The 15,480-nt window shown below is 42.6% G+C and overlaps 1 protein-coding gene across 3 annotated transcripts; it reads right to left on the reverse strand.

The window, feature by feature from the left end:
- Positions 1–2,878: 2,878 nt before the first annotated feature.
- Positions 2,879–13,409, reverse strand: Zfp90 (ZFP90 zinc finger protein). Of its 3 annotated transcripts, none has more exons than XM_040736625.1 (5): positions 13,254–13,409; positions 12,952–13,018; positions 8,433–8,559; positions 8,019–8,114; positions 2,879–4,694 (listed from the first exon to the last, which is right to left on the reverse strand). In XM_040736625.1, the coding sequence occupies exons 2-5, from the start codon at positions 12,982–12,984 to the stop codon at positions 3,049–3,051; spliced, it is 1,902 nt and encodes a 633-aa protein (XP_040592559.1). In that variant the 5' UTR covers positions 12,985–13,018; positions 13,254–13,409; the 3' UTR covers positions 2,879–3,048. The 3 variants fall into 3 exon arrangements, with proteins under 3 accessions (XP_040592559.1, XP_005076380.2, XP_021086449.1); XM_005076323.4 differs by having other exon boundaries at positions 13,235–13,409; XM_021230790.2 differs by having other exon boundaries at positions 12,952–13,409.
- Between the last annotated feature and the right edge of the window lie 2,071 nt (positions 13,410–15,480).

Raw genomic sequence — 15,480 nt, forward strand, 5'->3', positions numbered from 1 at the left:
AAAGACAGATAATAGAATAGAATACAAATGGACCGGATATTGTAACAGTAATTCTTACTTGATAATTGTTTTGTTGTATATAATTTTACTATGTTAAAAGTTAAAACTTTTATTTTTTATTTAGACAAAAAGGGGAATTCTGTGGAATAATCTTTCTGTATACTATAAATTATTCTGTGATTGGTTTAATAGGAAAGCTGACTGGTCAATAGCTGGACAGGATTAGGTTATGCAGGAAAACCAGCCTAAACACATGAAGGAGAAGTCAGAGGAGTTCCCATTGAGACATGAAGAGGTGTTAAGATCAAAGAGAGCCGGGTGGTGGTGGCGCACGCCTTTAATCCCAGCACTCGGGAGGCAGAGGCAGGCGGATTTCTGTGAGTTCGAGGACAGGCTGGACCGACAGCCTCCAAAAACAATACAGAGAAACCCTGTCTCATAAAAACAAAACAAAACAAAACAAAAAGATGAAAGAGAGACAGCACTACGTGGCAGAATGTAGATTAATAGAAATGGGTTAATTTAAGTTGTAAGAGCTGGCTAGTAATAAGCCTGACCTATCAGCTGAGTGTTTCTTTTAATAATTTATTTAACTTTATGTGTATGGGTATGAAGGTATCAGATCCCCTGGACTGGGATTACAGACAGTTGTGAGCTGCCATGTGGTTGCTGGGAATTTAACCCAGGTCCCCTGGAACTTCAGCCAGTGCTCTTAACTGCTGAGCCATCTCTCCTGCCCCTTGGCTGAGCATTTATAATTAATATTGAATCTCCATGTCAGTTAATTGAGAACTGGCAGTGGGAAAAGAGATTTATTTCACATGACTACATTGGGAAGGGAACAAATAAATATGTTCAGTGCCTACCCCCTTCCATCTGTCTAGTACTGAGAGTTTTAAATGAAAGGAAAGAGGTATATGCATGCATAATTAAACAGTGCTAACCAGGGCCTGGTCCCTTTCGTCAGTGACCCATCGTTATCTGGGCTCCAGTGTGTCTCCAAGGTGGTCTGATAAGTTATCAGAAGCTTCTCCTGGGAGACAAGTTCATCATCTGGATGGAATCAGGCCTCAGTCTTTCCTCCCCCCCCCAGCGTGGGATTCCTGGGGACATTTAATTCTTTGGAGCCCCTTTTTACATTAGTCTAATAGCCAAAGGGAGGGGCACAAATATCTCTTTAGAGTGGTGGTTCTCAGCTCCCCTAATGCTGTGACCCTTTACTACAGTTCCTTGTGGTGTGATGACTACCAACCATAAATTTTCTTTTTTTTAAAGTTTCATTTATTATGCATACAGTGTTCTGTCTACATATATCCCTGTAGGCGCCAGACCTTATTACAGATGGCTATGAGCTATCACGTGGTTGCTGGGAATTAAACTCAGGACCTCTGGAAGAGCAGCTATTGTTCTTAACCACTGAGCCATCTCTCCAGCCCTCATAAAATTATTTTTGTTGCTATTTCATAACTGTAATTTTGCTACTGTTATGAACCAAGGTTAAATATCTGATATGCAGGATATCTGGAAATCCACCTACAGTAGGTTTATTTAATATAAGCAAAAGAAACATGTCCAAGATAAGCTTAAGCAAAAAGGTGGGCTTGTTGGATTGATAGTAGGAGCTCATTGAACCCTAGAGAACTTCAGGAATTAAGCCAGGCCCAAGCTCAGGGAAAAGAATAAGAACATCTAAATACCACCTTTATCCTCTCTTCTAATACTCTGGTAAGAAATCAGGTCTTTTCAGCTGAGCAGTCAAAAATAGAGTTTCTCTCCCAGCTATACTAAAAACAAGCAAGAAGGCAAACGAACAAATAAAAAATCCCTACCCCCCAAACCAATCAAACAAAAGCTGTTAGAACTCTGACTTGAGGAACTAGGTAACATGTGAGCCACTAAAAATATCAGTGAACTATGATGACACTCTGCCTTATGACCCTGTGGTTGGCACAGCAGGGATTATTGTGGGAGAGAAGAGGTGGGTGTAGTGATTTGAATGAGAATGGTCTCAGAGGTTCATACAGTTGGACATCTGGTTCTCAGTTGGTGAAATGTTCAGGAAGGATTAGGAGGTGTGGCCTCATTGGCGGAGATGCACCACTGTGGGTGGGGTGGTCTTTGAGGAGAATAAACAGTGACAGAGAGAGGGGTGAGGTGGGGAGGCAGTTGAGAGGAAATCTTGGAGTAATGCCTTCTCATGCAGTGCCATGAAAAGCACAATGAAATGACACGTTAGTTGAAGGTGTAATTACAGCTGAGAAGGGTGTGTGTATGTGTGTGTGTGTATGTGTGTGTGATCAGTCCAACTATTTTCAGTTTCTGCTCATCTTTTGCTTTGTAAGCTTCCAATAAGTGACCTTATTTGTAATAAATTTGCATATTCTTAGTTGCCTATTATGTCTTTAGGCATTCCCAAATGTCCAACCTGTGGGAGCTCACAGAAATGTTTGTGTATCTACTTTAAAATTTTTACTTTAAAGCCCTCTGAATTCTACAATACCCTTTCTATAGCAATGGTATAAGGCCAAAGAACCAGGAAGCCAGCATTTTCCATTCAGCTTTGCTACTACAAATTATATACTACTGTCAACCAACTTCAGCTTTTATTCCTCTGCATCTGAAGTGGTTGGGCTAGTTATTCTAATTGTTTGAGTGGTGACTTCTTGGAAACAAACTGATTCCCATGGCTTCAAACTTCATGTAAGAGTTCCAGTCAAGTGGTAATGTTTAAAATGGGTTTGGGCCATATTAAGGTTGCAAACAGTAGGAAGCAAAACTTAGTGATTTCAGACACATACATTCCAAAAAAACCTTAGCAAGATCATATAATTTCTAAATGGCTACATATGTTATATATAGTTTTACAAAAAGCCTGTAATCAAATACAAAAACAGTGGCTTTTATTTTTTTAAAAAATCTAATAGCACAGTTTTATCCATAAGCATCGTACAAAAACATAATTACATTCTCAAACTTTGAGAATCCTGATACTGGATTGGAGCAGCATTTTAAACAAAGCCTCCTATCCATCCCACAATTTTAGGTTTTCTACAGTTTATTTCGTGTATGAATTCTCTGGTGTTTAGTAAGAGCTGAGCTCCTACTGAAGTTTTTCCCACATTCCTTGCAAGCATAGGGTTTTTCTCCAGTATGAATTCTCTGATGATCATGCAGGTTGGTTTTCTTCCTAAAGGCACGCCCACATTCATTACATTCATAGGGTTTCTCTCCAGTATGAGTTCTTTCATGCTGAATAAGGGATGAACTTTGACTGAAGGCTTTCCCACAGTCAATACATTCATATGGTTTCTCTCCAGTGTGAGTTCTCTCGTGTTGGGTAAGTGATGATCGTCGACTGAAGGCTTCTCCACATTCATTACATTCATAAGGTTTTTCTCCAGTATGAATTCTATGATGTTCTATAAAACTTGTACTCCTTTTAAAAGCTTTTCCACATACATTACATTGATAGGGTTTCTCTCTAGGATGGGACACCGGCTGCTGACTAAAGGCCTGCTCAGAGTCAAAGGAATTTTCTCCAGCATGGATCCTCTGATGGTCAGTGAAATCTGTAATGTGACTGAAGCCTTCTCCACAGTCATTACAACAGTATGATTTTACTTCAGTAAGTGTATTTTCACCTTGAATAAGAGATGTGTTAGGCTCAAAAGCCATGCTGAAGTTACTGCTTTGGTAAGGTTTGCCTCTTTTATGAATCCTCATATGCTTATAAAGGGATGGGCTCTGACCAAAAGCCCTCCCACATATGCTACATTCAAAAGGTTTCTCTCCGGTATGAGTCCTCTCATGTTGGACAAGAGAAGAACATCTACTGAAGGCTTTCCCACATTCCTTACATTGGAAGGGTTTCTCTCCACTATGAGTGACCTCATGTTGAGTGAGGGATGTACCATGCCTGAATGACCTCCCACAGAGATTACATCGGTAGGGTTTTTCTCCAGTGTGAATTCTTTGGTGTTGAACAAGAGAGGAACTGCGCTGAAAAGCTTTCCCACAGAGACTACACTGGTAGGGTTTCTCTCCTGTATGTGCATTTTCATGCTGACCTAAGGATGAGCTGTGCCTGAAGGCTTTTCCACATACATTACACTCAAAGGGTTTTTCCCCAGTGTGAATTCTCTGGTGTTCAGTAAGCTGTGTTTTCCAGAGGAAGGTTTTCCCACAGTCAGTACATTCATGATGTTTCCTTCCAGAATAAATTCCTTGGTCTGTACCATTGGGATAATCATCATCTTTATGAATCTTCTCATGTTTATTAAGTGATGATCTGTGAATAAATGATTTCCTACATTTATCACATTTATAAGGCTTCTTTTTTGCAGGGATACTACTCCGAGTAACTAATTCTGAGTTATAGTCCAAATTATTTCCAAGTGTTTCACATTCACTGGGCCTTAGACTTGAAGGAATGTCTAGTTGTGGAACCAAGTCTGTGCTCAATCTAGAGTCTTCATCAAATTTGTTTTGCTCAAAATTTTTCTCAAGAGTGGTTATTTTTTTCTGGGAAGATGCCTCTGGCCCCAGATGTCTCTTCCAACTTTCCTGGTGCCTCTGAATACTGACGTCCCAGATATCTCCTAATGTGAAATATGACAGAACATTTGTACTATGGGATACTTCAGATTTGCCATGCTGAAGACTCGATGATATGGTGTCAGGCCTGGTCTTCCAGTCTGAAAGAAATACAAAGTGCAAAAGTTCCCAAGTTCCTTCCAGTTCATACAAAATGCTACAGCACAGATGAGAAAATGAAATATAAATTATTCACAACTATTTTGAAATAAATCCTTTGGTCTGTGGAGAAGTCTTACACTGCAGTAAAGAAAGAGTGAGGTGCCAGTGAATATTACAAATCCAGAGTGCCTGTCATGTCCAGAGAATGAGGAAAGCCCATGTAAGTGGGGTGAGTTTGACAGGAAACAAAAGAGTAAAGGAGCCTAAGTGTGCAAGGTACAGACACAAGCAAAATAGAATCACATTCTGTCTTGCAGATTTCCATGTTTCCTGTCCATTTTGTGGGTCTAAACAAAAAAATCTACCCTTTTAATGCATTAATTTTATAATTTATTTAAAGTTGATTTTGTAATTTCTTTACAATCACCTATTAGACAGAAGGTTTATAAACAGTGCAGAGAAAAATCTCTGGGCAAGGATCTACTGAAAAGATTCTTTAACATACTTGGGCCACGCACTATACTAAAACTGGAGAAAAAATAATCTTTCAGAAAGCAAGTTATTTTTGCTCTTACAACTAGGAATAATTTTAGTCTATCTGAGCTATGATTCTATAGCAATCATCTCTCTTTTTTGTATGTTTTTAATGTGCATAATGTATGTATGTATTTTTGAAATCACATTTATTGCTAGGCAAACCTTTAATCCCCAGCACTTGGGAGGCAACGGCAGGAGGATCTTTGTGAGTTTGAGGCTAGCTTGGTCTACATAACAAGTTCCAATAAAATAAAATAAAAAATAAAATAAAATAGCATTCATTCTCTCTCTCTCTCTCTCTCTCTCTCTCTCTCTCTGTGTGTGTGTGTGTGCATGTTTGCATATGTATAGTGGTCAGAGGAAAAGATGAAGGAGTAAATTCTCTCCTTCCACTAGTGTGGGTCTCAGGAATCAAATTCGCCTGATCAGACTGGGCAGGAAGAGTTTCACCTGCTGAGCCATCTCATTGGCCTATTTAGTTTTTGACACAGGGCCCTCAGTGGACCTGGAGCTCACTGATCAGCCAGACTGGCTGGCCTATAAGCTCCAGGGATCCATCTATTTCTCCCTTCCCACCTACACCAGTGCTGGGGTTACAGATCTAAAATGAGGTTCTCATGCTTGAAAGCAGTCACTTTACTAACTGAGCCATCTCCCCAGTCCCCAATCACCTCTCTCTTTAATTTTTAAAAACCATTTAAAAGATTTATTCATTTTATTTTATGTGTATGGGAGGATTTTTTTCCGAGACAGGTTTTCTCTGTATTGTTTTGGAGTCTGTCCTGGAACTCACTCTGTAGACCAGGCTGGTCTCCAACTCACAGATATCCACCTGCCTCTGCCTCCCTAGTGCTGGGATTAAAGGCGTGCGCCACCAACGCCCGGCTCTGTGTATGGGAGTTTTATCTGCATGTATGTACACTGTGTGTGCCTGGTGCCCACTGAGGTCAGAAGAGGGCATCAGATTCCCTATAGCTAGAGTTATAGAGTTATGAGCCACCATGTAGGTGCTGGGAACTGAACCTGGGTCCCTTGCAACAGCAACTGCTCTAATTGCTGAGCCATATCCCCAGATCTCCAATCACCTCTCTTGACCAAGGATTTACTTCAATCAACAGATGTATTGTATTCCTAAGTATGTTTTAACCACAGAATTGTAATACTACATAACACATTAATTTTTAGGTTCTAAGAATGGTAAGCTTTAGAGCTGGGGAGTAGGCTCAGGGTTTAAGAGCACTTGTTGTTCTTAGACAATACCAGGTTAGATTTCCAATACTCACATGGAAACTCATAACTATCTGTAACTCCAGTCCCAGAGGATCCAATGCCCTCTTTTCTGAGCTCGATAGGCATCAGGTATGCATATACATACATGCAGGCAAAAAACTCATGCACATAAAATAGCAAATCTTAAAAAATGGTTACCTTTAAAAACTAAGGGAAATGCCAGGCATGGTCACTTACATCTATAATTCCAGTACTTGGGAAACTGAGGCTGCATAGATCATGAGTTTGAGGCTAGAATGGATACATGTAGGGAGATCCTCTCTCAAAAACAAAAACAAGAAAGGAGGGAGGGGAACTGGGATTGGAATGTAAAAAGAAAATTTTTAAAAAAGAGGAAAAAAACCCCAAAATCAAAAACAAAAACAAGGCCATGTAGTGGTGGTGCACACCTTTGATCCCAGCACTTGGGAAGCAGAGGCAGGTGAAGCTCTGTGAGTTCAAGGCCAGCTTGATCTACAAATCGAGTTTTAGGACAGCCAGAAGTACACAAAGAAATCTTGTCTCAAACAACAAAAACAAAAATACTAGAGAGTATGGGTTGGAAGGGTGAACATAATAAACATGCCCTGAGATTTTTGTTTTCTTTTGTTTCTAGAGACATGATCTGACATTTAAAGAATTAATAGGTTAATTATTTAAAAATTGAACTCTGAGCTCAGGAATATAATTCAGTAATACAACACTTTTTTTTAAGAACTTGTGCAAAGCTTTGGATTTTATTCTTTTTGGAAGCATATATATGTGTATATATGTATATGCATATATTTCTTTTTTAAACTTTTTTATTAATTTTTTTACATTCTACTGGATTTTATCCTTAATATTTCAAAGGCAAAAAGAATAAAAAACTGAACTCTAGTTAATGATATGTATACTTATGTTTCCAACTTCCTTAAAAATGCATTAAATAGGTAATTTTTTTTTCTCTGAGACAAGGGTTTCTTTGAGTAGCCCTAGGTATCCTGGAACACAGAGATCTGCCTGCCTCTGTTTCCCAAGTGCTGGAACTAAAGGCGTGTACCACCACCGCCTGGCTAACATGTTTCTTTTTAAATACTGAAGGCAGTGTTGAGTCCTTTGGAATGTGTGCTTAGAACACAGTGCTGTGAGGCTAGGACCAAGATTCATCTTACACTGATCTCTGGTTTTTGGTTTTGCTTTGTTTTGGGATAGGGTCTCACCATGTGGACATGACAGGCCAGGAATTCACAGAGATCCACCTATGTCTGCCTTCTGGATGCTGGCATTAAAGGGATGTGGTAGGGCTAACTTCTCAAGATGGTATAAAGCTGGGTGTTGTGGTACATGCCGGTAACCCCAGCACTTGGGTATCTTTTCCCCAAAGACGTATTACCTGACTAGAGAAGAGATGGCATGCATTATGTCACCCAGAAATGGCTTCAGCTTCCTCTGCAGGTCGGATAGCTCCCATGCCTCTCCATAAGCTGTGCCACTGTCTACTCTGATTTCCATGAGCAGAATTCTTACTCATTTACCTGGACAGAAAGGTCTTTGGATTTCTCTCTCTGAGATCCATGGCTCTTCTCCTTGCTCCAATTTGAAGATCACCTCTGGCTTGGACACCTGATACCCTGCTCAAGGGTAAATGCACAAGATTTGGGTATTTGGGCAAGAAGACAAAGACCCTTCCTATAAGTCAGTACTAGTCCTTGATCCTCAGGAACTCTGAAGAGAAGTATAACTTACAGAGTTATGCTAGCAAATTCCCCTTTTCTAGGTCTGTAAAATGATCTTTCAGGCTCAAAACCCTGGAAAGCTGGCTCCCCAAAACATAGGCACCAGTCCTGGGCTTCCTCTCAGTTACCTAGGCTGCATCCACCAAACCTTAGCAACCGAGGAAGGAAAATTGGGCAACATGTGAGACAGCAGGGTACACAGTCCCTCCTTACCCAGAGATACCAGGTGGCTGTAGTTCTCCAGCATCACATCTCTGTATAAGCTCCTCTGGGCAGGGTCCACGTGGTGCCATTCTTCCTGGGTGAAGTCCACTGCCACATCTTTGAATGTCACTGACTCCTGTGGGATCACAACCCTGCTCAAGTAGGGACCAACTCCACAAATCTTCTCAGAGCCTGGGAACTGACCTTGGGATCATGTGTTTGCTGCTCAAGGGGGAAGTGTTTGGTTTTATATGCTGACTAAAAAGATTCTAGTGTGGCTTTTCCTGAGTCAAAGGGGAAATTGATCCCACAACCCTGCATATACAATTTTCTCTTTTCCTTTTCCACCTCTTTCTCCAGGGTCTTGTGTGGCCTTGGCTGCCTCAAATCAATAGATGGCTGAGGGTGACCCTGAATTCCTGATGCTTTTTCCTTTGCCTCCCATGGGCTAGGACCGCAGGCCTACACTACCACAGCCAGCTTACAACTTACATTCTCATTCATCTATCTTGCTGCTTTCCTTCCAAACCAACCTTTTATACAGTGGCTCATTCCTCACTGCTTTCTTTCCTTCCTTTGTTACAAATTCAAAGGTGGGGACATAGGAATGAATAAAAATGGCAGCCCTCACACTCCTAGTTCTCTTTATCCCCCATACAGTCATTCTCAACAGGGGGTGCATATACTTAGAAGTCCCCACCCATGTTTTACACACATACTGCAGGGACACTTTATGAAATATCACACATATTGCTTTACAAATTCTTTTCATGTATTTACTAATTCAAAAATATTTACTTATGTGTAATTGAGGGTATGCATGTGCACTATATTCATGCAGGAGCCCATGGAGGTCAGGAGAGGGCATCAGAGCCCCCTGAAACTATGTTACAGGCAGTTGTGAGCAGCCCTGTGGGTTTTGGAAACTGAACCTTCTTCTGCAAGAGCAGTAAATGCTCTTAACTGATGAACCACCTCTCCAGCCCCTACTCATTTACTAATTTTTGAGACAGATTCTCATGTATCCCAGGCTGATCTCAACTTTCTTTTTCCAAGACAGGGTTTCTCTGTATTGTATTTTGGAGGCTGTCCTGGAACTCGCTCTGTAGACCAGGCTGGCCTCGAACTCACAGAGATCTGCCTGCCTCTGCCTCCCGAGTGCTGGGATTAAAGGCGTATGCCACCAACGCCAGACTCCCAGGCTGATCTCAACTTCACTATGTAGTTGAGGTTGAACCTCTGATTCTTCTTTTTGTTTCTACTTCCTGAAAGTAGGACTACAGGCATGCACTACTACATTTGGTTTCTGTGGTGCTGGAATGGAAGCCAGGGCTTTGGTGCATGCTACCAATGGAGTCCATCTCCAGCTCTACAGTTAAGATTTTTACATTAGACTTTCTTGGAGGTCATCTCACACATTACTGTACCTTATTGTTCTGAACTATTTCAGAACCCCCACTGCAAGTTGTAGGTTATGGTACCCATTGGCTGAAACCAACAGCATCCCACTGTACTACAAATTCAAGTCCCCTCCCCCAAACAGTACTTAGAAGGCTATAGCTACACCTAATCTTGCTGATAACAAGGTTGAGTATCTCATTAGTATAAATATAAGTTATAACATTCTGGATATACTGGGTTAAATCATATGCATTACTAAGGTTGAATCTCATCTTAGTTTTTACATCATGGTTAAATGACAACACATTTCTTTTGGATGATTCTAAGAGATTTGTACATCCTTGTGTTCATAGATAAGCACTGAGGGAACCAGGAATGTTAAACATGCAGGGCTGTTGCTGGGCAGTGGTGGCGCACACCTTTAGTCCCAGCACTTGCAGGACGGCCAGGGCTACACAGAGAAACCCTGTCTACAATGCCATCCCCCCAAACAAACACCCCCCCAAAAAGCCCCAAAACCCACACAGTTGTGTCTTCCAAAGGAGAAATGTATAACCTGTTTCTTCCCAAAAGGCTACGACCAGATGTGGTCAACAGTTTGGTGAGTGGATCCTCCCCCAGACCTTTATCTGGAGTTTGTCTTCGTCAATCTATAGCTCCATGTTCCCTCAGAACACATCTTGAACCCGTTTCCTCAGTTAATCTATAGAACCCATCTTAAATGAAGATGTCACATGTACTTTACAAAGAGTTTTGATGTAGTGACATCTTCAGCTTTGTTGTGCACACAGGATTAAGTTAATTATCACCAAGAATTTTTTTCACCAATTTGTGATATGCTTAAATATGCTTAAAATAAACTACTCGGGGTCAGACTCTTGAAGTTTGAACCAACACCAACCATTGAGCTGTGCCGAACCAAACTGCCGTCTTTTCCTCTGCTGGCCAGGGGCCATGTTTACAAAGACCCACAGAAACAGATGAGGATTATTTTAGATCTCTATGTCCTAGTATTCTCTCTAGGTTACTGAATCGCCTTCTTTCAAACTTAGCATCCTACCAAACGTCTCATGTTTCTGGCACATGAACTCCTTGCCTTTTAGCTTGATTCTTTTCCGTATCTTTACTTTGTATATCCTTACCATAATGTAATGCCTGCCCTTAGCTCTACACAAAATACTCCTAGCCATCATTCTAGAGCTTGCTCAATGTTCCTTCCCAAGTGTGACTTTTCTAGTTCTTTATCCCCACGTCTCCCTAGACCATGTCCAGTTTATGAAGTGATAGTAACTCAGGGTTTCAGGTATGCTAGACAAACACTCTACCAACTGAGCTATATTTTTTGGCCCTTATACACTAATTTAAATATAATATTAGTGTTTTTATCTATATTTGACTTTATTATATGATATATATAGTAACCAAGTAACCACAATTTGAAGCTCATTGTTAATTTTAAAATTATTTTATTTGGCTGGTAGGTGTTGGTGAACACCTTTAATCCCAGTACTCAGGAGGCAGAGGCAGGTGGAGCTCTGCCAGTTTGAGGCCAGCCTGGTCTACAGAGTGAGTTCTAGGACAGCCAAAGCTACACAAAGAAATCCTGTCTAGAAAAACAAAACCAAAACCAAAACAAAAACTTATTCTATTATGCATCTGTGTGTGGGTATTGTGAAAACTGTTTCCCTAACAAAAGTAGCTGGTCCAATAAGGACCCATGTTATAGACCCTGGAACCTCCCCCTTTGTAACAATTAGCCAATCTTGCCAGATTACAAAATCAAGCTCCAACCTATGTGATGAGTTACAGTCAGCACCTATATGAGGGATAAGACAGAAGCCATCTTGGCAAATGGTGCTTGTTAGCTCAGTTTGGGTTCAAGTGCACCAGTTTTAGAAAATACATGGACACACTTCATGTGATCCTTTGTTCCTCGGTTCCTTAAGATGAGGTTTTTCTGCTCTCTGTCTCTCTCTGTCTCTCTCTGTCTCTCTCTCTCTCCTCTCTCTCTCTCCCTCCTTCCTTCCTCCCTCTGTTTCTAAGGGTATGGTCACATGAATGCAGGTGCTCAAGTAAGCCAGAGACATCCGACCCCCTTGGAACCAGATTACAAGGCGTGTGTGAGCTGTCTGGCACGGGTGTTGGTAACTATAAGCTGTTCTCTGTAATAACAATGTGTGCTTTTACTGTATGTGTTCTTAACTGGTGAGCCATCTCTCCAGCCCATCCTTATTTTCCTGGAAGTTCTGGGAATTGAACCTAGGACCTCACATATGCTAGGCAGGTGATTTACCACTGAGCTATATACCTAGTTCTTTATTCTAAAGAGAGTGTGGATTATGTTTTCATTGATGTAAATCAGTGGATAACCTCAGAGCATATGTCCAGAAAATGCCCCCTTTGCCACAAAAATAAAATGGGTTAACAAATCAATTTTTTGGGGGGTGAGGTTACACAGGGTTTCTCTGTGTAACAGGCTGTCTGTTTTGGAACTCATTCTGTAGATTTGGCTGGCCGTGAACTCAGAGATCTGCCTGCTTCTGCCTCCCAAGTGCTGGTATTAAGGGCGTAGGCCACCATGCCGGGCACAAATCAGCTTCTTATTAATTAATCTGAAGCTGGGACTACTGTGGGTGAGCACCATTATACATCTGTTAAAGAAAAAAGAAAGATGAGCAGGAGGGGGAAAAAAATAAAAAGAGATAGTCCAGGATTGGCTGTGATGGTTCTCTGGCCTCTGCTCTTAGGTGTTGTCTGCCCCCTACTGCCTCTTTATGGCCCAAGGATGGGAAGCAGGGACTTTTCTATCTTGTCACCCTACTCTCTCCATTCCTTACTAAAGAGTTCAAACAACCTGCACAGCAATAAAGGCTCAGTGCCCACAATCCCAAAACATTTAATTCCTCCCAAGATCGCAGTTCCCTGGTCCCCTCTGGTACCAAACAGCTCCACCCTTTCAGGAATCCCACTCCAACCAGGTCTGGGCACTGAGAAGAATTTTTGCTAGACTAGGAGACTCAAAGTGATCAAAACTAAGAATCTCTAGAACAATAACTGTCCCGTACACGCCCCCGGGGTCTCGCAGGGTGGGATGCTACGGGCGGGCGGCAGGGAAGGCTCCGCTCACCTGGGGCGTGGCCGTCGGAGGTCTTGGGGCCATTCCTGCCTCAGTGTGTGCTGGCTACCGTCCAGGGCTGCGGAGAGAGGACAAGATCCACTCACCCTGCTACCCCGGGGCCCCACCCTTCCAGTCCTACAGCCGCTTTAGCCTAAATGGCAGGGAGGAGCCCGCCTCCGCCAGCTGCTCCCCCAAGGCCAAATGAAAGGCCCCGCCGCCTCGGGACAGTCCCTCCGGCCACGCCCAGTCCGCCCGCAGGATGGTGGGCGAGGCCGGGAGGACAGCCTCCTACCCACGGCACTCGGAATCACCGCTTCCGGGGCTTCGGGATCCGCGACCGCGGGTCCGCCCCTCTAGCGCCCGCTGCAGTCTCGGTTCTCGGCGGTGCCGTTCCGCGTGAGGTCCAGCTTCGCAAACCGGCCTCCGCCACCACAGGGCCGGACAATGGCCACAGCGGCGGGCGCAGAACCACAGTGCGCCTGCGCAGATGGAGCCCCGCGCCCGCCCACTCGAGACCCAGGAACTACAATTCCTATCTCATCCTTGCGCGCCCTCCTTGCAGAGGTGCTCCGCTCCCTAGTGGGCGCTGTAGTAAGAGCACGAGTAAGCGGGCAGTGGTGGCTTCAGTTTTTGTCTTGGGTAGTTGTGGGTGTGTGTGTCTGTGTGTTGACTCCTTTCTGGAGCTGCTATAATTTTGCCTCATTCCATCTTTCTCCCAGATCATCACTTCTTCCTTCCTTCCTTCCTTCCTTCCTTCCTTCCTTCCTTCCTTCCTTCCTTCCTTCCTTCCTTCCTTCCTTCCTTCCTTCCTTTTGTTTTTGTTTGTTTTGTTTTGTTTTGGAGGACAGGGTTTCCCTGTGTATCCCCGGCTGCCTTGGAATTCACTCTGTAGACGGGGCTGGCCAAGAACTCACAGAACCTGCTGCTTCTGCCTCCGGAGTGCTGGTATTAAAGGCTTGTGCTCCCACTCTTAGCCCCCACTTCTTTTTTCAAAGATCTTGGTTGAGATACAATTTATAGACCATAATATCATAGAGCTGAACTCTTCTTGTAAGACACACACCTATAATCAATCCTATGGCACTCAAGTGACTGGAAGCTCCAGAGTTCAAGGTCATCCTCAACTGTGGTTCAAGGCCAGCCTGGGCTACAAGAGATTCAGTCTTATAAGGCCAAATTAAAGTGATAAATAATGCACGAATGAATGGACACATTAATAACCCACCATTTCTTAGTCCAACCCTCAATCCTGGGCAACCACTGACCTGTGTTGTCTCTGTAACAAATCTGCCTCTTCTGGATATGTATGGGATCCTCTTATGATTGGCTTCTTTAAATTATCATAATAGTTTTGAGTCCATTCACATTACAGAACTGTCAATATTTCATTCTTTTCTTATGCTGAATGGGCACTTTGACTGTCTGAGCATACCAAATTTCATTCATCAGTTGGCATTTGAGTTGTTCACATTGTAAGGTTTTATGTTTTTATCTTCAAAGCAACATTACTGTGGGTATGTACATACTTTTATGGGGTGCTGTTTCATTGTTCTTGGGTAGATACAGGATATTTGGTAGCACTATGTTTAACATTGCAAGAAACCGAATTTGTTTTCTAAAGTGGCTGTATCATTTTACTTACCCACATCTGTTGCTATCTGTCGTTTTTTATTACAGCATTATGTGGATTGTGTAGGTGTGTGTGAAGGGTGGAGGAAGTAGAAACAACAACAAACCCCTTTGAAACTATGCAAATATTTTCCACACTAAACAACAGTAGCAGATATATAGCCACAAAACAGAAGCTCAGTAAATCCTAAATGATTCCTAAAATAGAACTTTCAGTAGAAGTACAAACACAGGACCAAGAAGATGCAGCTTGTCCCCAGCACTGGCAGCAACAAGGCCCACAGGTAAGGGCACATCTCAAGGCCAGAGCACCTCCCTGGGGACCCCAACACAAGGCGAGGATTCCCAAGTGACATGGAGAGACCTAAGAGTAAGAATGTGCCCAGGTCTCTGGCGCCCAAGAGCAAAACAAGAATGGAACAAGGTGGTGAGGAAGCACACCACGCCAGTAATCCCTGCACTCAGGAAGTGGAGGCAGGAGGATCAGAAGCTGCACAGTGAGGTGAGACCAGCTAGAGTTAGTTACTGGAGACCCTGTCTCAAAACCAACCAAAGAACCAACCAAAACACTCACCAAAAGAAAACAATCTAATCCTCACCAAAACAGTTAAAACCATGTAAAAGATCTATTTTTAAAAGCTCATGGTAGTTCATGCCTTTTATCCCAGTACTGGAGTGTGTGTGTGTGTGTGTGTGTGTGTGTGTGTGTGTGTGTGAGCTGGAAGTTGGACAACCCTTGGGAGTTGGTTCCACTTTCTATCATTTGAATTTGAATTCAGGTCTTCAGCTTTCACTGCAAGTGCTTTTACTGATTGAGCTGTCTTTCTGGCTCTGTGAAGTTACTTCTACTCATTGTTTTCAAGAGTGGAAAACCGCTTCAATTTGTGCATTTTAAAGGCTACTGTTGGC

Source organism: Mesocricetus auratus, unplaced genomic scaffold, assembly GCF_017639785.1.
Source record: "Mesocricetus auratus isolate SY011 unplaced genomic scaffold, BCM_Maur_2.0 Super-Scaffold_100062, whole genome shotgun sequence".
In the NCBI taxonomy this organism is placed as follows: Eukaryota; Metazoa; Chordata; class Mammalia; order Rodentia; family Cricetidae; genus Mesocricetus; species Mesocricetus auratus.

What these genes read in the sequence shown, in the direction of transcription:
- Zfp90 (XM_040736625.1), bottom strand. Translation starts at nt 12,984, where the DNA reads ATGGCCCCAAGACCTCCGACGGCCACGCCCCAG. An exon ending in CAGCCACCTGGTATCTCTGG is followed by an intron (nt 8,115 to 8,432) that starts GTAAGGAGGGAC and finishes ACCCTTGAGCAG; the next exon opens with GGTATCAGGTGTCCAAGCCA. An exon ending in CCAAAGACCTTTCTGTCCAG is followed by an intron (nt 4,695 to 8,018) that starts GTAAATGAGTAA and finishes TATTTCTTTCAG; the next exon opens with ACTGGAAGACCAGGCCTGAC.